Here is a 24,466-nt window from a genome sequence, read left to right on the forward strand (position 1 = left end):
CAGATAGTAGTATATTTCTTGAGGTAAACTTATCTTCAAAAATTCAGTCAACTATTTGCAGGTCATTTTGATACAAATGCAGCATTTAAGAGCTGTATTGCAGCATGTCAAAGTTCAGATGAACTGCACAGCACATGACAATCACAGACTCACAGAGTGGTTTGTTTTGGAAAGGACTTTAAAGATGATCTTTAAAGGGACACTTTCCATTAGAAGAGGCTGCTCAAAGCCCCATCCAGCCTGTCCTTGAACACTTCCAGGGACGGGGCACCCACAGCTTCCCCGGGCAACCCATTCCAGTGTCTCAGCACCCTCAGAGTAATAAATGTGTTCCTAATATCTAATCTAAACTTGCTCTCTGTTGATTTAAAACCATTCCATCTTGTCCTATTACTCCATGCCCTTGTAAAAGTCCCTGTCAGCTCTCTTATGGCCGCACTAGGTACTGGAATGTGCCATAAGGTCTCCCAGATCCTTTTCTTCTCCAGCCTGAGCAGTCCCAACTCTGTTCATGGGAGAGTCTTTGGCCATAATCATCCCATTGAAGTCAAATTATTTTATCCTTGTACCCTCTGCATGAAGTCCCTTGGAAGGACAAGAAAAACTCTGTGTGCATATCTGCAACTTGGTGTTCAGCAGTAGCAATTTAGAAATAAACTGTAAAATCTGTGGAGCAGAAATGTTATTTTTCCTGATAACCTAAGTAGCCTCTGAGATGCTGAAGCCAACTTGACTGGGACTTTTTGTACTCCCATGCAGTATAACTCTTTCATAGATGCAAAAAAAAAGATCAAGTCAGGCACTCGGGACTCTTTCCTTTGGCTACAATCACTGGAAAATTATCAATTTAGTTTTATATTGTCCAATTTACCTTTACAGAGGCCAGGAGTGGGAATTTAAAGTTGTCAATGTGCATATTTTAAAATATTTCTGAAGCATTTTGTAATAACAGATTATTGTGAAATTATCCTGCTGTGAGGCAGATTTGCTAAGGGAGGCATCAATTAAATGTTCTGGAAGAAGGAGATTAAGAATTTGTGGAGGTTTTGTGGAAGTCTCTTGTGTGACAGAAGAAAGCATCACTTCAGGCTTTTCCATGTCAGTATTGCCAGCACCTGACAAAAGATGTCCCCAGTCTCTGCATGGTCCTTAGCCAACACAAACAACAGTCTGATGTAATAGCAGTAATAGAAATTAAATGGCAAATGGTGAAATAACAAATTCATTCTATGAAAAAAACCTGACAGTAAATGATAGTTTTGTAAGGCAGAGCATCAAAAGTGTCCTGGGAAGCTGTAGTGTCAATATGGGAAAGAAAGATGTATGGAAACAAACTGTAGAGAGTGAGAGACTAATGACAGGGTAATGAGGTTGCTTGTTTTTCACTGGGCATAAGACTTGGCTATTAAAATCACTCTGCTTCCTCAAAAGAATATTTTCAAGTATGCACAGTGGTTGGAGCACTTTCAATCCCAGTGTCATGGGAGCTTTGGCTTCCTTAGCCATGAAAAGGTGATTAACATTGAAACATTTAGTAAAGGATGCTTGATGATGAATTCAAGGGAAAAGATAAAAAATCCCTCTGTATATCACTGTGAGCAAATTTGTGCTCACGAACGATGTGAAATTATGGTGGAGAAAGAAAATCGTAAGGGAGAAAAGGACAACTGGAAGGTGGTAGATGTGGCAGGTGATGTGCAGGTCATGTAAATTTTTGAAGTATGGAAAATAAAATCACATTGCAAACCTTTAAAAATCATCAAAATTATTAGTTAATTATCTTAACAGACACAGGTGGGAGAACTGACAGAGCTGGAATATCAATATGAAGAGACCTAACACTCTTGGGAAAGAAGAGCAGAGAGAAAGGAGGAGGATGGATGTGCTTGTCTTAGCATCCACATATTAAAGACAAGAGACCTGTTGCATATAACATCCACCAGAGCTGACAGATGGATTTAAGGGACTTCTAAGAATATTTGGAGCTATCTAAAGTGCAACATGTAATATGGTTGATGGTTGTAGAGGAGGGAATCCACAACATAAACTGTTCAGCTGCTTCTCACAGTGCATTGCTTTACCTATATATTTATATATATAAAATATATCTATATAAAAATATATATGTAATCGAGCAGAAAAAGAAATTGGCAGACAATATATGGCAGTTTGATACAGAGGATGATGCCTCATTTGAAGATGAGGCAGATTGGCATCATATTTTCACAAAAGGGTAACACTTGTGGTAGAACAGAAATACTTAACACATTTACAACATAAAGCTCTATTCATTCACTAATCCCCTTAAAATCCTGCTGTAGTCAGTGGAGAAATAGGTAACACTTGTCTAATCTGTCTTGGTCAGTACTTAAGGATGAGATGAACCATGTACTTTTGTCTGACTGTGAAGAAAGGAAAATTAAGCTTTAGATACCCACATTTAATCAGGTGAATCCTATGACAGGTATAAAATGGAGTTGTTTAGACTGAACAGGAGACAAATGAAGAACATAGAAAGAGTTTTCAAGTAAAGGGCAGTAATTTAACTTACATGTGCATGGTAGGTGAGGTAATATATAATGGAGTACATTGCAACAAAAGTGATTCAAATTAGATTTTAGTTAATGATATGAGCAGAATTCTAGATGGGATTTCCTATGAAGATAATGAAACTTTCATCATGTGTGCTTCCTAATGACAGGACACATAAGTACCTGCTGAAAATAACGCAGTACCATTGATTCATCTTAAGAAAACGACACGAATGGAGATCCCTTCCAGCCCTCTAATGTCTTACACACTAATTAAATAGACAAGAGTAGCATTGAGAATTTCAGAACACTTAATGAGGGACAGTTTACCATAGAAGAACCAAGCAAAACAGGTGAACAGATGCAGCATAGAATGATTGAGGAAACTCAAATAAAGGTAAAGCATGCCTAATGTCAGACATTAGTTAAAAGCAAATATGAAAGTTCATAATGTGACTGAATTCTGGTATGGTTTTAGCCTTCTCCAATTAGCATTCTCCAACTATTGAGGCTCAGTTGAGTTAGCACTGCCATGTGTTGTCCCCATAAGCAGTTTGGGTAGGGGAAGAATCTAATTCTGTGGAAACAATCCATTCTATTCCACTTGGCCTTGGGGCCTCAGAATAGTTTCTGGCTCCACTTCATACACAGGTGCAGATATAGCCTACATTTGTACCGAAAGCAACAACAGTTTGATTGTTGAAAACAAACTCTGGAAGTTTGACTTTACAATTGTCAGAGTAGAAGCTGAGAAGGTGCATTTTGTTGGCAGAAGGGTAAGATAGACTAGGAAAGACTTTTTACAAAGCTGTTGAACAGTGAAGGGACAAAGGACTATCAAAAGCAAGCCACTATGGAAATACATGCTTTACAGCCTGGCATTTAAGGAACCATTTAGTAGATTTTTCTGTAACCAGTGAGTACTTGATGAAGGTACAATGAAAGGCACCATCATTTTCTAAACCATCCAGCCATGTCTGGGAGAGCTGTACTATGCACTGGGTTTAAGAACAAACTTGTAAGGCTCTAATGTCAATGAAGGGCAAACTAATAAAGAGCTTTGCTCAGATTTCTATGTAAGAAATGTGGAATAACTAAGTAAATTGTAGCCACTCTCCAATTTTTATTTCAAGTCTAGTAGAACTGATGTTCAGTACTTGTAATAATACACTAAACAAGAATGTTGTTTTTTTAAGAAATAGTGACAAATATTGCTGAAAATAAGCTCAAAATTGGATTAATATAAACACCATCATACTGAGATTTACTGTTGACTTAAACAGGAAATAATAGCTGGAAATGAGGTCCAAAGTCCATCTTCCCTGGTCTCTCATTTCCAACAATCGTCAGAACAAAATGCTTCCAAGTAATGGGCAAAATTCTGCAGTAGAAAAGTCTGCCAGTTAATAAAGGCATTGTTCTTTGAGGTAGAGGCTTAAAGACCTGAGGCTTTTGTAGTTACAGTATGCAGCTCTAAATTATAGTATGTTAAGAGAATTCTAAGTATTTCTTGACTTCCAATGTCTTTGTCCTCTCTTGCTAATTTCTTGGGCCTGAGAAGTTCTAACTGTAATGGGTTGATGTAAAATTGCTCTTTTCACATGTTGTTCTACTTCTTAATATTCTTTTATATTACAAATGGTTTGCAAAATATTTTTTATAAGTCAAGAGTTCTCTTCTGGGCCTGGTTGCACATCAGGTTTGTGGCTTTTAATCAGTAGTGAGCTGTCTTTCATTAAAAGACAACGTCAAACACAAGGGAGGACAGAGACCAGCTGCAAAATATTGGTTTACTGAAGAATAAATGAATTAACTGAGTGACATTCAACCTGGAAAAAAAAAGCTAATGGAATACGTTAGAATTTTTTTTTTTAGTATGTAATGCATAGGTTCTCTAGAGATAGGGAACGGAATCAAGGGAGCCAGAAGTAGTGAGTGAGTGAGCGTGGCCAGGAAGGGCCATAAAACTTGTTGTGCTGCAGAGTCTCAGAATACCCTACAGAAGTACTGAGAATACCCACAGCCTGCGCCACAGTCACAAGGGGATCACTGATCTCTTACAGACCACTTCAGTTCTTTATTCATTTCTTGGTGAAAAAAAAGACAGTATCTTAGTATATGTGACCTTCACAAAACAGTGTAAGGTATCTCTCCACTCTCTGTATTCATTTGCTTGAGGGGCTGCTTGATCTGAGTAGTGGCACCAGATTTGCATTTTGGAGGCATCATGAAGGCAGGGCCATGCTCTTCCTCTGAATTTGTCCAGTCTAGAAACTGTTACAGTATGTTCTTCAAGGTTGATGCTGCTGAAACTGTACTATCTGGACCTTGAAGTAAAAATTTGGCTTTGTGTTTCTCCTTGTATCCATTGCAGAGCATGGCTCCTACTGACTTATAAAATAGAACAATATTTTCATGTGTAGGACTTAATAAATCTACACCTACAGCCACAGTCTTGTTGATAGAGTCAACATAATCTAAAGCCAGCAGCAGTGGGGAAATGAAGTGAGCTCGGGTAACCCTTTGTAGTCTTATGTTTGTCTGATGAACAAGCTATTAAAGAATGTGTGTGTGCATCCATTAAGTTGTCTAGATTGGGGCTATCTTCACAACCACTCATTTTTGTTGGAAAAGGAACTATTTTGATGATTTCCTGAAAACTACTAGCCAATGAAGTTGAAAAGGATTTTTTTCCTTTGTTATTGTCCCTTGTTTCATTAGTATGGCATCTCTTTCTGTCTATTCTTCCTATCACAGTAAATTCATTTCCGTAACCCAGCAAAGAACACAGTATAATTTTTATGTCATTAATATACAGGCAAATTTATATTTATGTATATACATAAATAATAAATATACATAAATAATATTTAAATATATTTAAATATATATCATATAAATTATATGATTTATACATAAATAATATTTAAATAATAAAATAATACTTATGTAATTAATATACGGGGCAAACCAAACAGAATGAGCTCTAGTCACAGCACTACAACACAGAGCTATTTTTAAATTAATCTAGGGCATGTATGTCTCTGAAAATTTATCAGGATTAAGTCAGAAATACATAACCTTTTGTATTTTATGGATATGTGCACTGTGTTTAAGTAATTTTTTTCAAGAGTTCTTTCCATAAAGACGTAGTTCCAGATCATCTCGAATTTTCTCAGGCAACATAGTGTGACCCCCTCAGTGTTTAGTATGATTTTATGATTAATTTAGCCCTAATCTAATCTTTTGTTTGCAAATAAGCAGGCAAATCTTCTTTGGATATTCAATAATCAAGCAAGAATTTTAAAGACTTGAGGAAAAACACATATTTCTGTCCAAGTAGGAAATCTCTGTATTGCTTCAAGAATCAAGTATAAAGTTTATCTGTCCTGAGTAAGAAATGTGTTTCTTCCCTGAAATTTGCACAACTTCCCAAGTTCTAGCATAGATCTCTTGATATCCAGAGAGTCAGGAGACGAGAAATTAGTTTTGACTATTGTTCTTAAATCTTTAGAAAACAATGATAATAATTCTAGGCATGCATTTCTTAAAAATCAGGAAGTTTTCTGTTTTACACATGGTTTGCTTGGCTACACTGTGGCTGTATCAATGTGTTTGAAGTTTAGCTCAATGGATATAGGTATCCGTCTAATTACTGGCTGCTTGAATTGGAGATTAAAGATTCCGAAGCATGGAAAAGCTTGATTGATTTCAGTCATTATTGTTTGTGAAAACTAATAATTTAACTGAAGGATATTAAGTCCTTGCTGTGACACTTTGGGTTAAAGAGCTACCAATGATATAAAGCTATTCTATTCTTTTCTGGATCCTTGATTTGAGTCCAATCAGGGTTCCTCTATCACAAAACCCCAACAAATAAATCAAACATGTTTTGGCACAGTTTGTTGTCTCTGCTTAGCAAATGTATGAGACCGAACTGACGCTGATCCTTAATCACCTTTAATCCATGGAGAGGGAATGATCCTACCAGGGCAGGAAAAAGGTCACTGGCAGGATCATGGGGAGAAGCTAAGTTGGCAGTAAATTTCATAAGCCTGACCTGGGAATAAATGAGGAGCTTCATTTTCAAGGTAATCTGTGTATATAAAAGATCTGCGAAAGTTATGGCATTTTAAGGTATTTATGTGTTAAAAACACAATAAATATGGTATTTGTCTGTTTAAATTTTGATTCACTTTTAAACTTTTAGGCCTAATTGTTTATAATAGTTAATTAACACTAGCTTTTTTTTATTACTAAATCTTGGTAACCTGGTTATGAATTACAAGGGGTATCAGCAGCTTGAAATGGAATAGAACATAATAAAAACACTTTGGGGTTCTACAGCTGTCACCAGGTACCTTGGCCAGTTTCCATAGGTTTGCAACCACATTTTTTTGTTTGTTTTGTTAGAAATAAACCATATGAAGGAATATTTACAAAGGCCATGATACTGGAAAAATTCATGTTATAAGCTTCACTTTCTGTGCTTTGGATTATCCCACTGACTCAGGCTGACTCATCATGCATCAGTCCAGTATATGCAAAAGTACACATTTGAAGGAATGGGATTATGCCATGAAAATTAAGAACAAAGCCCACTCAAATTTGCTTTCGACTGTTAAACCAGATCAACATACTGAATAAGCAAAAAGATGTTTACAGGAAAAGCTAAAGAGCTTCTATATTTCTTTTCCTAGAAATCCTTGACTGGTTCAAAGCCAAATTATTAGGAGCCTTTTTCCTAGATAGGAATTGAGAGTGCAGGGGCACTGGACTTTTGCCTCCCGTGCGAAGGATAAGAAAAAATAATTTTTGTTCCTTTCTTCTAAACTCTTTTCAGGAGAGAACTTCAGTTTATATACCCTCAGCAGGTAGGGAGATGGCTTCATAAGTCACATCCCTGCAAGACAGGATTTAGGATTTAACTCCAGCCTTGATACTGCAAACCATCCTTGCCCACTAAGGAGCTTTCAGTCCACTGTGTGTGTCTGTGACTGGAGTTGTGGAGCACTCACACTCATTTCTGTAAGAACATCCTCCCCATTTGAGGGTCTGAATATCCACTTCACCAAAAGAGCCGATGGTGAGTGGTGTACATCTCACTTACATATCTCATCATAGCTGTGCTCTGGTTCTTCAGACACTGAATGTTCTCATGATTTATCATTGGGTGAAGTCCCTCCTTCAATCCCTTCTTGCTTTTGGGAGGAAGCTCCACAAGTGCACAACTTCTCATAAAGCTCATCAACCGCACCGTACACCTTCATTTTATGGCAGGATCAGCTTATTTCAGTTGAACTAAATATCAGTTAGGGACTGGTGGAAGACGCACAAATTTCAAACTACAGGACAATTGTCATCCTTCAGATATTTAACACTGTCACTTCAAACATTCCTGCTAAAAGCAAAGAGGCAACATATCATATGCAGAAGTGTGTGTGTGTAGTATTAGGTCCTCCAAGCCTTTGGTATTGGCTTCACTAAGCCAGTTCAGAGAAAGATTTTAAGTTCAAAAAGCACAGTTTTCTCACAGAGGCATGTTTTGACTTTGGGTACTTTCAGACTAACCGTTGGCTCTGTTTTTGAGGTTTTCTTCATCAGATAGCTGTGAAGATTTTGTTACTTGATCACTGTAAAAAGCAACGTTCAAGGTAGTGGTGAGCAATAATAAGAGAATATGAGGAATTTGGCTGTGTAAATTTCATTATTGATAAAGAAATATATTTTTCAAGGACTAATTAATAGAAATTTTTACACAATGTTTTTCACTTGCAAGTATTTTTAAGACAGTCTACAAAACACACTTCATTGTCGTAGCAGCCTGAAGCTTGTTTTTAAAATGAGAAAACTGAGACATAGAGATTTTTTAATTTGAACTGGGTCTCAGAGGATTTCAGTGATAGTTCACAAAAATTCCAGGCCTCTTGACCTTTCGTCCCACAGTCTTATCTTTCACTTGTAATGATTACTAATACAGAATACTAATTTCAGTCTTCTTTTACCTTTACTGAGCCCTGGATATTTCTCTCTTTGGTGATGGTGGTGGATGCCAAACAGATGGAAGCTACACACTCACCCTAGCCCGGGATGGACACTGAGGTCACAGCTCCAGCAGAGCTTCCACACAGCCCATTAAGTGCATTTCCTACATTTGCATTTTGAGCCACAGTCCTGCAGGTTGCTGGATGTGCTTTATTTTTGTGCAGTGAGTTGTTCTGCAGGTTTGGGTGAAACAGCTTCACACAGGAAGTTCAGCATGTGGGCTCTACATTGCATTTTATATTCTACTTGAAATCATAGCAATAAAACCCAATAAATATTTTTCCAGGACTCTTGGTAATGATTCTGGGATTCTAGAGATTTCCTGCTAAAGCAAACATTGGCACAGGTTGTAAGTCTTTCCAGAGTCTGTAACACCAGGTAGCAAACACTGGGCAGGTGATCTCACAGGACAACCTTCCTCTTCAAACCCAGTGACAGATTTCAGACACCATTCATTTTTTAAGTGTCAGCATCTGATTGTGCCCAGTTCACAACCTGATTTTCAGAGCTGCTGAAAAGTTCAAAGTAACAGTCCTTGGCAGCTTTTTGAGATGGACTTCTAATTGCACACAAAAGAAGTAAGTTCTGAGTTATTTCCTTAGAAAAAGCCGCTTGGTATTCATGAAAAAGGAAACAGAACAAGTTTTTTTGAAAAGGAAAGAACTAAATATTCAAAAAATGCCAAGGTTAGCAGAGTATAGTATTAGGAAATAGCAAAGAGATTTCTCCCTGAACTTGTGACTTAGCTTTTGAGAAAAATAGCTTTTTTGAAGAAGCCCAGATTGACATTCCATAGCAGCCAGAGAGAAGGTTACTGTTCCTGTTTTATAATGGTATAGCTTTAAATATAGCTTTCCCCAGACATTAAACATCTTACAGTAATGTGGATTAGAGGGAAACAGTGGATTTAGGATATTTTGACTTTAATAAAAATGTTTACAGTGTCTCCCATTATGTTCTAACAAAGTTTGGGAAATATGACATACCTGACAGCACCTACTAGACAGATGTATGACTGCCTGGAAAACAGGATTCAGGAAGATTTTTGGAACTGGAAATATGTATCTAGTAGGATTTTGTGACAGTCTTATCTTCATACATTTAGTATTCAGTAGCTGTTCCCCATGTGGCCAGTGGAATACAGTGTGTGTGTTTGCTGAGGTTACAGAAAGCCCCACGCTAGAATAGGCTGCAGATGTGCTGGAGAGGGACAGGATCAAAGTGACCTTCACAAGCTAAGACAAGTGCTGGGAGGCAAGGAGAGGACAATGCTGTCATTCCTTAGGGAGCCAAGTTGTTCTGTGTGTAAATTTCTTACAAGAGTGGTAAATTACTGGTTAAGGAATAGTTCCACAAGAAAATATAATGGGAATATTGTGTGTCATGTGGATTAATGTGTTGTAAAATGAGGCATGATTCTCATACATATGAAGAGGTACAAGGGCTGAAGGAGCTGCAGCTCTGCTCTTGAAGAGAGGGAGATTCACTGGCATGAGCTGAAATTCTGCATCAGTAAAATTCAAGAGAGAGATGAGCCACTGGTCATATCCACAGGAAACCAAGAAAGAATAGTAGTAGATGTAGAGAATGGTATCTAAAAGGTGAGGTTGATGTAAGTATAAGGTATCTGGCCTTTGTAGAGATTTGCCCTAAAATTAATTTTATTAACTGTGTTTACAATTAGAGGAGCTCAGGGCAACACACTTAAAGTGCATGCGTCAAATATGTGTGCAGATCAGTTTCCTGTGGCAGCAAGGTTCATAATTAATTGCATATGACATTAAAAAGTATTTCCTTTTATTGTTTTGTATTTAAATGTTTTGTGCTCTAAGAGAGGGAAGACCAGTGTGTCATGAAGTATCACAAACGTGATGGCAACAGATCTTTAATTGTACTTCTTTGATTGTTTTCCCCACCATTCTCAGTTTTGCAGTGTCCCTCAGGGGTTGTGGCTGTCAGCATACAGAATAAATGGTTCTTCAGGTGTGGTCACATGGTGTGATTTCTGCAGTGGTACTGCAGAATTCTGCATCATCCTCCTCCTACTGTTTAAGAAACTTGGTATATGGTCTGATTGGATGTTTGAGTTAATGTGGATAGTGAACACCAGTCATCTTGGGGATCTCTGGATTCTGATTGCATTCTTTGCATTGATTATAAGCTTGTAATGGAAAAAACACTGGGTTTTTTCCTGCATGTATCTTGATTTCTTTAATTTGAACTTCATTGCTGCATTGATTTTTTTTCTCTCTTCTCATTGTCTCTGTCTCATTCTCACCGCCTGTTCCTCACAACCTGACTAACATCGTGTCCTGTGTAAATGCTGTCAAGAAAGGGCTAATTTGTTTACCAGATCATTACGAAATCATTTGTTTTTAATATCAACCTGGACTAGAATCTTTGGCCAGGATTCATTCCACTTCAATTTAGTAATTAATTAATTCAGTAATTAATTCAGATTAAGGTCTAAAGGTTTTATCCCTGAAAATAGAGTCATCTTGAGAAGTGATTTAATCCATAGCAGAAATTATTAATTTGCCCGGTGTGGTCAGTAATTATTTAGATATTTTAAAACAAAATTTCAAATCGTATTAATTTATTAGTATTTATTTACATTTTATTATTATAAATTTATTATTTTTAAATTTGTAATGACTCTAGACCTTCTTTATTGTTATGAAGACCAGATTATCTAAGCCTATTTTTTTATTTGCTTCCAAACTCCTTATCATATTACAGCCTTTCATTTTATAGATGTTTAATTCCAGCCAAAGTTTGTTGTGTCATATGTGAGAGTTTTTAAAAGACCTGTAAGTTTTGTCATCTAGTTATGCATACTTCAGAATTTAAAGATCAGTAAAATCCTATTTTCCTTTGCAAAATCAGTAGCAATTAGATAGTATTTTTTAGTCCTAAAGACATAGGACAGGGTGATTCTTGTGTAGCAAGATTATTATTAACTCAGCAATTCTCTATTTAGAGTTCTTTCAAACCCTAAATATACCTTCTAGCCCTAATGTATCCTGTGTTCTCTCTCCACTGTTGCTACTTCTTGATATCTCACTACTCAAAGAGAAATTGTTATCACCAGAAAAAGTATATAAAGAGCAAAAACCTCCTGAGTGTATTGAAGAAGAAAGTTAGATGCCATAAAGGAAAGTCATTTATCTTCCAAACATCGTCATCTCCTTTAGCTGCTCCCTCAACCTATACAAATTCTGTTGTATGCCTCTTGTTTCTGATATACCTAAGGAATATTTTATTGTTTATTTTTAAATCCTTTAATGTTTGTTCTTGGAAACCTACTTCTGCTCTTTGCAATTTCCTCTTACTTAACGCCTGCTGAAGTTTAAGTTCCTGTTTATTGGTTTCCCTAGGATCATGTTTCCAAAATTTGAAGGATTCCTGTTTGGTTGAAATAGACTCTTGAACCTTGCTGTTCATCCGGTTTAGCTTAATCCTGCCTTCCTGGTTCCCTTTCTTGCACAGTGCCCAAACCTTCAGAGACATTTCCTTTTGAAGTACTGCCCTTACTGCCTTTGCTGTCTTACAGTTTTACTTTTAGTATCTCTGTGACTCATCTCAGCTTACTACATGTGTGAATTTCACTTCAATTCTTATTATTTACTGAAAAAACACACAACCCACCCAGAAGTATGAGCAGAGTGCACTGAGAACAGGAGGTAGGACAGAGGAACCAGGAAGATGGGAGAAGGGGAGCAGGACAGTACTTCTGTTCCCGCTGTATGACTGAACTGGGGGTGGAGAGCTGCCTGCAGCATCCCAGTAGTGTTGAATCCATCCGTCAGGTTCTGCCCTGAGGGCCACTGCTATTGTCATCCCTGGCCTCCATCCACTGCAGGTACTGCAAGGTAATGCAGCAGCTCTGACTGCCCATCTGCTATCTGCTGTGGCCTGCTAACAAGAACTGCATTCTGGGCTGGAAAGTAGAAGTCGTGACATACTGAGGTCCTCATACAGGGCGTTTGGTACAAGTCCTGTTGCCACAGTTACCCTGCCAAATCCAGGCTATTGCACTTAGTGCTTTGTGGAATCCTCTAAATCCAGGGAGACAACTTAGTCACCTGAATCACCAGCACTTAGAGTAGCAAGGGCTGCTCTCCACATCCTGCCTTCTGACACAGAGCAGGGCTTTTGGCAAACAGCTTCAGTTAGAGGTAATAGTTCTGAGCACCAAAGTCATAGAGTTACCACATTAGAAACAGAACTCAATCAGAAATTAACTGCATTCCTATGGAATTCCTCATTATGGACTTACAGAGTGGTTTGGATTGGAAAGGACCTTAAAGATCATCCAGTTCTAACTTCCCTGCTATGGGTAGGGACACCTTTCACTAGACTTGGTTGTTCAAAGCCCCATCCAGCCTGGCCTTGAACACTTCCATGGATGGGGCATCTACAGCTTCTGAAGCAACCTGTGCCAGTGCCTCACCACCCTCAAGGTAAAGAATTTCTTCCTAATATCCAATCTAAACCTGCTGTCTTTGAGCTTGAGGCCATTCTCCCTTGTCCTATTACTCCATGCTCTTGTGAGAATTCCTTCTCTGTCTCTGTTGCAGCCCCTTTGGATACTGGAAAGTGCTATAAATCTTCCCCAAATCCTTCTCTCATCCAGGCTGAACAGCCCCAACTCTCTCAGCCTGTCTTCACAGGAGAGGTGTTCCAGCCCTGTGGTCAGTTTAGTGACTGTCCTCTGGACATGTTCCAGTTGTCTTTCTTAACTCTTGTTTAAGTTTTTCCTGGATGATTTTTGAAGATGCATTTGAAGATGTCTATCCTTCTAAAAACAAGGAATGCAATCCATCAGTTTGGAGCTGAATTGAGAAGACAACAACCAGTGTCAGGATGTGAACTCAACAATGCTGTAGATGCACAGATTTTGCCAGCTTCACCGCAGGATTGGATGGCTGGGTTGCTAGAAGTGAAACTGCACAGAGACCCCTTTTCCCAGGAGAGTAGGGTGGGACCAGCAGATTTGTTGGATTGTCCATGACAACCCATTCATCTTGTCAAGGAAAGAAAGAACTTACACATGCTGTATTCAATATTTAATTGAAGGAGGCAGAGCTCTACAGGCCTGTAACTGAATTGCATCTGCTTTGGCTGGCTCAGAAGTGAATATTACTTTCTAGGATTTTTTTAATTCATTTGAGAGCACTGGCTTTGTCTGTTAACATTTGATCTCCAGTGGCATCACTCATCTCTCCAGTGGCATTCTGTTTCCTTAGAGCACTGCTGGAATTCAGCCAACTCCATGTTTTGGTTACCACCAAAGACCTGTGTGATTGCCACTTCCTCCCCTATCCCACAGTGTGAGAAAGTTTTACTCCTGTCTGAAAGCAGCATCAGATCCAACACTCTCATTAACTACTTGTGCACAAAACTTCATTGGCTCAGATTTTTAAAATTACCAGTCTTTCAATTTTCTCATCTTTTTCAGGAGAAGATTTAGTATCTTAAAATGCTTTCAGTTATTTTGAGACCTAGAAATTGAAATGTTTTTGGATAATTTAGCCACGTTGGTTTTACAAACTGGTGAGAAAGTAGAATATTGTCATTTATTCCCACATATAGCTTATGAATGTCCCTGTGATGAGAGGTCAGGAGAGGCTTGGCCATTTTATTAGCCCAGTAAGCTAACTGGTCCAAAAAAGAGCTAAAAGAAGTGCTAATTCTTTGGCTAGCTTCACATTTCTTCAGTACAGCGTGATAATGACAGAAATGGATAGCCCTTATTAAAACACTCTCTCATATTCTGGAAGCATAATGCATGGAGCAAATCCTGATTCTGCAGTTGAATACAAGTTTTTTTTCTAGCAGCAGAATTCATAATCTGCAGTGCTTGTTCAAAGCCAGGCTTTGGACTGTATGATGAGCTTCTGTACGGTCTGTTGTATGAGAAGTCAGGGTAGGTGGACAGTGTGATCCTTCTGTGTCAGGATGTTTAAATTGGTGAATATTCAGGGATCCAGAAAAACCAACACAACTAAGCACTTTTCAGAAGTGCTTAGTTCCTTTTGCTGTCTAACATATAAGGGACATGCCTGAACTCAAGACTTCATAAAATTAATTAGGTGTCCAAATGTTAGACTCAGTCATTTATGTCTCTAAGACAGTATCTTGCAGATCAACTCAAAATAAATTGCACTAAGCTATTTTTAATACTTTATATTGCAGAGAGCTAAGACTTAAATATTTGATGTCCTGTCCAGTCTTGACTGGACACATGCCATCAATTTTATGAAGGACAACCACATATTTGTAGTTGCCATTGTTTTTATTATTTTTGTGTTAAATGTTTGAATGACTTGCATAATGATATGTCAATAATTGAATCATCTACTGATTAATAATGCCTTGTAATGTATGTTTTGTGTTTAAAACCTAGTCTTGAAAACCCTTCATAGGGCATTTTCATGCTGACCTTTACCTTTCTAAAAGCACGTAATGCAAGGTAGTCATTAGAGTTCTTTCTCTGGTTAGGAAAGTCATCACCATGGGCTGATCTAGAAGTCTGTAGGATAGGTGGATAGATTTATAATCAAAAAATCCTTTCCCTCTCCATTAATTAGGGAATTAATTAATAGGAGGTGAGTTAATTCAGTCTGTATGCATTTTTAATCATTTGGTTAGGTGAGATAAACTCTTCTCTTTCTGTCAGTGGCATTCTTTTCCATTGGATTGTCAAGATGATGACTGCTCTAGTTGCTCTGCTTTTTTGCAGAGTTGTGTCTGTGTTGTTCTTTTTAACAGTTTTGCTATGTATTTACATTATTGCTCGTTTCTTTTTCTGCAGCCAACATCTTGTACATGGCAAGCCAAGAAATGATGAAGGTGGTGGAAAGAGACAGTACAACCATAAAGCAAAATTTAAAGAAGGTAACTGTTTAATCCTCAGTTTTCAAAGGAAGCCAACATGCATGAGGAGATGTTACACCTAGTTATATTTGTGCAAAACTGGAATTTCATCAGGCTTGATTCTGCTTTTTTTGTGAGTGTCATTCCATTAAAGGGATCACTGATTCTTAAAATGTGTTGATCCACGCCTTTGTAGATGCAGCACTCATCACTATCAGATGTACCAACCCATCTGGTTTGTTTTCCTTGCTGGAGGAGAAGCAGTCTGTGTTCTGGCTGGACATGAGGTGTGGTTCCCAGTGGGGCCTGTAGTTACCTGGGTTCTGATCACACAGGTGGGATGTCAGTTATTATCATGGGATTCTGCAGGCTCAATCTTCCATGGCTTCAGAATGGAACAGAGAACAGTCAGCAAAATTATGGCTCCACCATTTCACCCATTGGACTGTAACATAAGAGAAATTCCTCAGAGGCTGGAGCTGCTACTCTACAGGTGAATTAATTCATTTCAGGGACCTTTCTCACACTGAGCTTTCTCGTCTGTATGGATTTGTTGTTGAAAGAGATTCTGTAATGTCCTTATCTGCACCAATCACATTTTCCCAGTCACGGTTCAAGGGTTGGCACAGGCCAAGAACTGTTCTAATTGGAGTTCTGATATGGTTACCCTGTGGTCACCATGTTTTAGAGGCTGAGATAATTTAATAGTGTGACCATAGTCAGACAATTCCAGATGGGTTATGAGCCAGAAAACTGTCACATTTAATAAACTTTTATTGTGATAGCCCCTGTGAAAGTAGATGATCGGGGAAACATATTCTTCTGTGTTCCTTAACTTTTCTACATTTTTCTGTATCATCCCTGTCTTTTTGCTGGAAGAATGATTCTAGCAGTTTGCACTGGAAGAGATTTTCCTCAGAGAATGGAGTTTCTAGGACAGAGGTCCCAATCTCTGTAAAATTACTCTGTGCCTTTTAAATAGAAATGGTAAAAAGTTCACTTCATAAAACAGTCTTTCTTTTTGTGGCTGAAAATACTTATTTTTTAGTTAGTCCATTTGCCTTCTCTGCACTTTGAAAGGTATGTTCATATTTTAAAGGGGTTGAAGTAGCACACATGAACAGGGATCCCTGCAGTGTACCTGGCATGCCTGGGCTTTCTCATTTTTGTTGCAGAGCACTCAAAGTTCTGCACTTTGTGGGGAATCTCAGAGAAGAGACTGAAGGGCTCATCTTGCAGACTGCAAATACTCCCATTGTCTTTAAAAAAACTTTCCATGGGTTGATCCAAAGCCCAGTGAATTCAAGGAAGATGGTTGATTTTATTGACTGAATCACTCCTCTGAGTGTCAGGGAGCTGGAGGGTCTGCCTGTTTCCTGAAGCATGAGCCAAGGCTGATCCCACACAGGCAGGCAGTGCCCTCTCCAAGCAGGAGGCAGTCCCACAGCACCTGAGCAGAGCACAGGAGCAGGGTCTATCGACTGTCCCAGACAAGGCAAAGCAATGTAACGGGTCCAGCATCCCTCCAGAGAATCCAGTCAGGAGCAAAAGGGGACAGGGGCAGAGACAGGAGTGGAGACAAGGCTACAGCATGGGTCCAGAGTCTATCCAGGAGGGATTACCAAAGACATGATCAAAGGGAAGCTGCAAGGTGGGAGCCATCCAGGTGTCAAGCTGTGTACAGTGTAGATCTGATGTTGGTCTGGGACACAGGGCCAGGGCTGGAGTCACTGCACACTGTAGCTTGGGAGGCTGAGACTAAAGAAGGACAGGGCTGGAGACCCTGGAGCCTTGTGCAGGAAGTGTGGGCTGGGGCCAGGCAGGGCTGGTGAGGGCTGTCAGTGCCCTGAAGGGTGGGACTGCAGGTCCCTGTGCTGGCCAGGGTACAAAGTGAAGGGTGCAGGAGCAGGACTCCAAGTGCATGAGGAAATGTTAATCACAAGCAGACGTGCTTGAAGTCGAGCAGAAATGCTTTGCTGGGTGGGACGGTGGTGGTGAGAATCAGCTGCAGCCTCAGTGACTTCAGGTGGTCAATCAGATGCTTCACATTACAAAAATTCTGATTTCTTGTACTGAATGAAGGCCCATAGCTAACAGTAAAGTTTGCAGGTGTCCTAGTCTGCTCCATCTGTGCTTTTGTTGACTCTGTCAATCTAAGCATGGCCTTGGCAGGCAAGAGCTGGTTTAAACCTGTGTTAACTTTCTTTTATTGATTTTTCTATGTCCTCATACGTGTGTGGCAAACGTACTCAAGAAAACAAAAAGCTGAAGCAAGCTTGTAAGAGTTAGCTAACTGAAGAAAAAGCAAGTCTAAAAGTGAAGCTAAATGCTTCTCTTTTTTCATCTTCTAGTAATTTCTGGGAATGTAAGAATTAAGGGAAAAATTTTCAGTTGGCATCATGTTAGATTTGAAGAGTATTGACAATAAAAATGGACTTAACTTATAAAGGTTGGAAGTTTATAAAAACAGGAACTGTAGTCCAAGTTGCTATAGAACTGGCAAGCTGTTACTTCAAAAAATTTATACTGTTTAGTAGTCTCTGTGATCATATGGTAAAAGCCAATCTTAACACCTGACTTTGCCAGCTGCTGTGGAATAGAAAAGTTATTTCTGGATCTTATTTGCATTCTGTGATCTGAAAGAAGAGACACAAAATTATTCCAATCTTTCCATGTCCAGGTTTAACTATAATTAATACTAGCTCGGGACCAGGAGAAATTTTATCACCAGACTGCAGATTCTTAGTGTAACAAAGGTAATTGCTTGGATTTATGTTGAAAGAATGGGAGCTGGAATATTGTTTGGATAATTAAGTGAGGTTTTTCGCTTAAACTCTTTTAAAGTCAGGACTTGTGCACATTAAATAGCAGTGGAACTGTATGAGGAGGATGGAGACCTGTCTTTAACAAAGTAATATATGATAGAGTCTTTGAAATATTGTGTAAAATTACTTGATCAAGCAGTACATGGATGTATAGGAATTTGAGCTTCTTATTGCAGTGACATGGGGGGTTGTGATAAACCAGAAAATCCAAACAAATAAGGTAAGGGATACTGATAAAAGATTTCCTCAGATGTGGAGGTTAATTATTAGCTGATCATGTCTAAGCTGAGCTACCTGTGCCTGTGTTCTTTCACTGTAATAACACCAACTCTCTTTCCTAACAGAAGCTGGAGGCAAAGATACTACTGAACTAGAGGAAGTTTATTGTAATTCCTGCACAAAAGGAAGTGGGTGTAATTCCATGTTCTTAAAAGAAGGATCAGCACTAGGCATCATGAAGCTTCTACAAACAGAATTTAAAAAAATTTAAAGGCAGAGGAAAATGAATGTATTGGGCGTTCACTAGCATGTCCTGGAATGGACAATGATTCCTTATAGAGACTCTCTACAGAACTTAGATTTTAAGTTTGCATTGTGTCCTGTTCATTGCTCTCTTTTAAGACTTGCCTTATTGAGTCTTTCTCTAAGCATATAAACCTGTTATAATAAATATAACCTTATATAAATCAAGAAGATAATTGCATGAAAGGGTAAAACTAGGTACTTACAGAGGAAATTCTCTTAAAATAATCACCCCTCAGATTTTGCATTTATTGAGAGATATATCTGATTCATTAGTCCATGTGTAATACACAATAGTCCTATTCTGAAATGTAGGATCTGCTCTAAAGCCCTTTTAAATCCATTGAAGAGCTTCCATAGGCTTCAGCAACTCTCGAATCAGTGAACTTTTGTAGTGGTGCGTAATTTTCTAAGATCATAAACCATCTCCTTCAACTGCAAATCAGGATTCTTTTGGTTGGCATGTTAATCCAAAAGCATTCATTTGTTCCTTGTGTTTTTTGCCAGTGGTCTGGTGTAGCAGTTGGATTGATTGCATAAGGAAAAAGACAGGAAACATCTGAAGTAGACATACAAAAATGAAAAAACCCAACCTGTTGTCTGAGAAGAAAGTTACAAGCTGGAAATTTATTGCCATATTAACCTATTTTCACTCAAACTGTGGAAGTTTATATTGTAGGTGGCTTATAGGCCTTATAGATGATTAAGTGGGGAAGAAATACAGTTTTGAAAAACTTGATTTAATGAAGTCTATGTTTACTACTTTGTGCTTATTCCAAAGGTGTATTTAGAATTTAAAGCAGTGCAAGTTTATATCACACCAATGATACCATAGATAATATGTTCTCCAAAAGTATCAACTAAACAGTGACATGTAGAGATTTAGAATAAAGGCTGAAGAGTGAAGTATTTTCTCTCCACAGAGCAGTGCTGGGCTTTTCTTTTGCAAAACTGTCCTTGCTAGAGAAATTCTTTTAAACTAAGCAACCAAGAAGTATTTTGACCCCTGAAACAACTGTTTTGATGTTGCCTAGTCTTTTTGTTTGAGTCTCTGTGGACATCCATGTGGGTTAGTAGTGATTCCCAGTGACAGGAGCATGATCTGAAGGTACGTGCTTAAAATAATGTTACAAATACTTTGCCTGCCCACAGCGTGAGTGAGGTGCTTGCCTACATTTGTGAAAAACCTTCCAAACGCTCTTTCTGAATAGGTGCAAAGTGTTCTCTCTAGCCAAGAACACCTCTTTTTTTGGCTGGTCTCATATCCTTTTTGGCTTGCACTCCCTGGAGGTGCAGAGTTGAAGCCAGGGAAGTTGCACATCTGCTTGGAGATTTTGGTGCCCCTGTCATTTAACCACAAGAACAAGCTTTTCTTTGAAGTACCCAGAATGCCTAATCAGGGATCAGCAGCTTCTCTCCGTGGTGGAAAAGGATCCCAGTGGGCATTTTAAAAAGTCAGTGTACCACTATATATATACCTGTGATATTTCATTTACTCTGTATCTGAGTGCCTGTTACCATCATTTGTGCTGTGTGGTATTCTAGTAAAGAAGTGATGACAAGAATTTCCAAAATTTTTGGTCTGGGTACAAGGTGTGTGCTGCACACAGTGAGCAAAGATAGCAGTATTTCCCCAGCCTTCTGAAGAATATTTAAAAGTTACCATCAACCCCTTACTACTCCTTTATTTCTTAGTTCCCCTTTGCAGTGCTTCCCACTGGGGAGCATCGCCTTTTACAGCCAGATTCTGATCCTGCTGTTGCAGGAGACATTTGACTTAATTAAGTCCTACTGAATGTAGGCTTATACTCAGAGGGAAAAACTGTTTGCAGTAAATACAGTTGGAAGAATCTGTCCCAGCAGTAGTAGTATTGCTTAAATAAGGGTTTCAGGTCTGTTTGTTTTTATTTTGGTATTTATACAGACTTGACTTCTGAAATGTTCATGTTCCTGACACATCTAAATATATACCCTCAAAATGCTTTTAAGTCTTTAAAAGTAACATAGATAATATAAATAAGTTAATCATCCTGATTTGTTGATAAATCCTGTGCATCCTTTTTAAAAGCACAGTTTTACTTTGCATTGAGTTTGACCCATCATTATCTGTGAGAAAGTGGAAATAAAAGTGGTCTCTGTTGATCTCATGGGTCTTTGTGCAGAGCAGCCAGTAGTGTTGATAATAAACTGCAGCAGAATTAGAGAAGTCCTTTTCCCTTTGTTGATTTACCAAGTCTCAGCATTGATAGAGGCATGAAAACTGTGTGAGAATACTTAAATGCTTGACACTGGGGAGAGTCCTCACACACCTGGAATCAAATGCAAAATAGACATTACATCAGGCCCTATCTAAGGGATTGCATCCTAATTTTTCTGATAGTAAAATGTTTCTTCACCTCCTTTCCAGACAAGGAAGCTGGTTTTGTTTTTTATTTATGCTGGCTTAACAACACTGGCCACCATTATGTTAAATAAACTCAGCACAAGCACTTGAACTACCCATTACACCTTCACTGCAAGTCCTACAGGTGGGTATTTAAAATGAGCATCAGGACCCCAGATTGTCAACTGCCTTTTCTCCAAACAGTCCAACTGAAAACATTGGGTTTCACACTGCCCTTGGAAAGCTGAGAAAACCCAGTTCTGGTAAAACAAGCTGAGAAGCAAGTTCCCCAGGACCTTACCATCAAACTAGCTGATCTCAACCATGGCAGCATCACGAGGGAAAGAGATGGTATCTCAGACAACCATATCCCAAAGCATTTAGGGCTTCCTAAGGCAATACCAGCTCTTTGAATTCCCAGAAGCCAAAGTACAACTGAAGCAAATTTTAAAAAAGTATGTCCCAAACCAGTCTGTTCCCCTACTCTTTTGGCAGGATAAGGTTGGAGACACTTTCGTAATTCCAGAGAAGCTAAGTAATTTTCTATAAACCTTGGTTGAAACCAAAATTAATTCTGGGATAATGCCTTTTAAACTAGTTTTCATCCAAGAACAAATAAAACTGGTTACTGTTGAGAGATGTCGCCCAGAGAGAAGCTGCTGGAGCAGCCAGTGAATGCATGTGGGAGTAATACTGATAAAATGTGAATGTATCAGAGACAAGGATTTCAGCAAGGACACTGGGGCAGTCCTGCTGTTGCACGTATGCCACTCCTTTATATCCATAGAGATCAGTCCTTCACTCTTGGCCATCAGCTGCAGTGGTGCCTGCCCATGTAATAAGATCCTGAAGTTGTTACAACATGTACCAAATTCCAGAGAAATAGAAAAAAATCAATTAATATATTTTAACTTTTTTGATTTTTTCAGTGCTGGTCTTTGACATTTACAGAAGAGGCAGAAAAGAAATCTCTATAATTCACTTCTGTGAACTGTCATACATACTATAACAAGTGCCAATGGAGTCAACTGCAGGAAATCTTTATTATTTTCTTAGAAACTCTTTAAAATGTAAACATCCTGTTGATACAAATCTCAGATTCTTCTGATGTTTACTTAGCAGCTGCCATCATTGTGCAGTGTCAGAGTACAAATACCATATTACAGGGTATGAGGCTGACAGAGCACTATTTGGACTTGTGTTTTATTTTACAGAAGCTAAGGCTGAAAATACTTCTGAGCCATTTAATGATAAATCATCATCTAAGAATACTGCTGTTATTTTAAAGCCGTTTGGAGTTTAGAAATTGCATAACTATTTCAAATGCAGCATTGAAAAGGCTGGCAAAGACAGCCCACGTCCCCTTCACTGTGCCTTCAGGATCAGCAGATCCTGAAGGAGGACGTGTTTTAGTCACTCATAGCAAGCAGGGTATTGCACTGTTTAGTGAGTTTTAGTCACTCATAGCAAGCAGGATATTACATCAGGAATCATAAAGTCTTTGTCATGTCCAGTGGTAGGTGCCATTTCCCTTCTGAGTCAGGAATACCTGGAAGTCTCACCATTCAATATTGAAAAAGAATAAAAGATAATTCTCTCACCCTCATGGCAGAAAAGTTAAAAAAAAATGCAGATATTGGAAAGTTTAAGCCCACAGCAAAACCAGAAAGAACTTCCTATTTATTGTTTTGTAAATCTGTTTATTTTTAATCTAGTCTAATTATTTTGGGGGCCTGACTCATCATTTCTGAATGCTTAGATTGGCAGCAGCTTTCCATTGCTGGTGCAGTGGTTGTGCTGACTCAGGATGTCTTTACAGCCATCCACAGGAAAATATGCATTTTACAGATCCATGCAGGCCATATAGTACATGCCAGTGTTCCCTACATTAATGGAGATCCCATGTGCCTCTGGTTACACATGGTTTGTTAATTATTCCTGCCTGCCTGCTGCAATAGCAAAGCTCCTGGTGTTAAAATTAAGATGGGAAGGTGGATTCTGGAAACTTTTATTTAAATATATCTAAAATTGTGCTGCTTAAATGTATTAGGAAAGAGGGTGACATTTTAAAATCTATTTCATTGTCTGTGTGTGACACAGGCGAAGAGCAGATACATTTTGTTATTCAAAAGGAGATGGTCAATCTCATAAATGGCAGTCAAATAGCTGTCAGGTTTCCTAGGCCCTGTACCAACATCCGGATCACTGAAAATTTACACCTTGGTTGCAGTCTTGCTCTTTCTCATAATCCAGTAATAAGGAAGAATTTGAAATTAAAAACCACTTCTGTTGAAGTTTTGGATGTGCAAGCATGGGCACATGGACAGAGTGCACACACCAACACCTGCACGTGAAATAAGCAGGCAAAATAACTGCAGCATCAAATCAAGTTCCCCAAATCTTGTTTAAAAACTGTTCTTGGTTATAACAGACCCAAACCTTACTTAGTTGCATGTATGACACACATGTCTGTCCTACCTTGACTGGTTTTATTTCAATCCAAAGGATTGTACAATGTCTACAAATAAAGCTCCGGGAAAATGCGCTGTTTTCTCATGGTAGCAGTTCCTAGCTTGGAGAGGGAAGCTTCTCATTCCAGTATAGAGGAGACACATGCTGAGCTAGTAAAGAGGTAACTAGTGAGGGAGCAGTAAACAGAGAGGAGGAGGAGGAGGAGGAAGAAAGAACCAAAGGCTCTGTTTGTTTGGCCAAAGGAAAGCTTCTGGTGCTGTAGGAGGTGGTGGAATGGAACTACCCAAGGCCATCTTTCCTGAATGTGTGATGGAATTGGGATGCCTGGTACACGTGTAAACACCACAGTACAGTCACCTGTCCATAAGATGTTTTTATGCTGAACTGAACCCAGCCCTGCTGACAGGAACAACTGCTACTCTGAGAGATGCTTGAGGAACAGTGCTGGGAGTAGAGGCTCTAGAAAAAACAACTGGTATTGAAATTGGGACTCGAAATGGACGATCCAGGAGACTAAAATCTGGACTTTGCAGAGCAAGAACAGGGAGCTAGAACAAGAAGCAGAAGTTGTAGGAATTAGAAATAATGAGATATGGAGAATAAAACTGAAATAAAGAACTAAATGGGGTGTAGGGCAGTCTTGAGACCTAAAGAGTGAGCAAATGACTGAACAACAAGAGCAGTAGTTGGTAAAAGTTCTGCCCTTTTCTGTTTGGAATGGAACCTAAATTTCCAAAATCTTATTATTCTTGTTCTCAGCAGATGCCATTTACTATGTTTGCTTAAGAACAGAAGCAGAACAACAGAAG

At 38.8% G+C, this 24,466-nt stretch overlaps 1 protein-coding gene across 1 annotated transcript in view; it reads left to right on the plus strand.

Moving 5' to 3' along the window:
* Positions 1–24,466, plus strand: part of LDAH (lipid droplet associated hydrolase) — a 112,497-nt gene that overhangs the window by 81,510 nt on the left and 6,521 nt on the right. The window contains exon 6 of the mRNA XM_030945114.1: positions 15,394–15,476. Coding sequence (XP_030800974.1) covers positions 15,394–15,476 — 83 coding nt within the window. The remainder of the gene's footprint in view (positions 1–15,393; positions 15,477–24,466) is intronic.

Source organism: Camarhynchus parvulus, chromosome 3 (assembly GCF_901933205.1).
Source record: "Camarhynchus parvulus chromosome 3, STF_HiC, whole genome shotgun sequence".
In the NCBI taxonomy this organism is placed as follows: domain Eukaryota; kingdom Metazoa; phylum Chordata; class Aves; order Passeriformes; family Thraupidae; genus Camarhynchus; species Camarhynchus parvulus.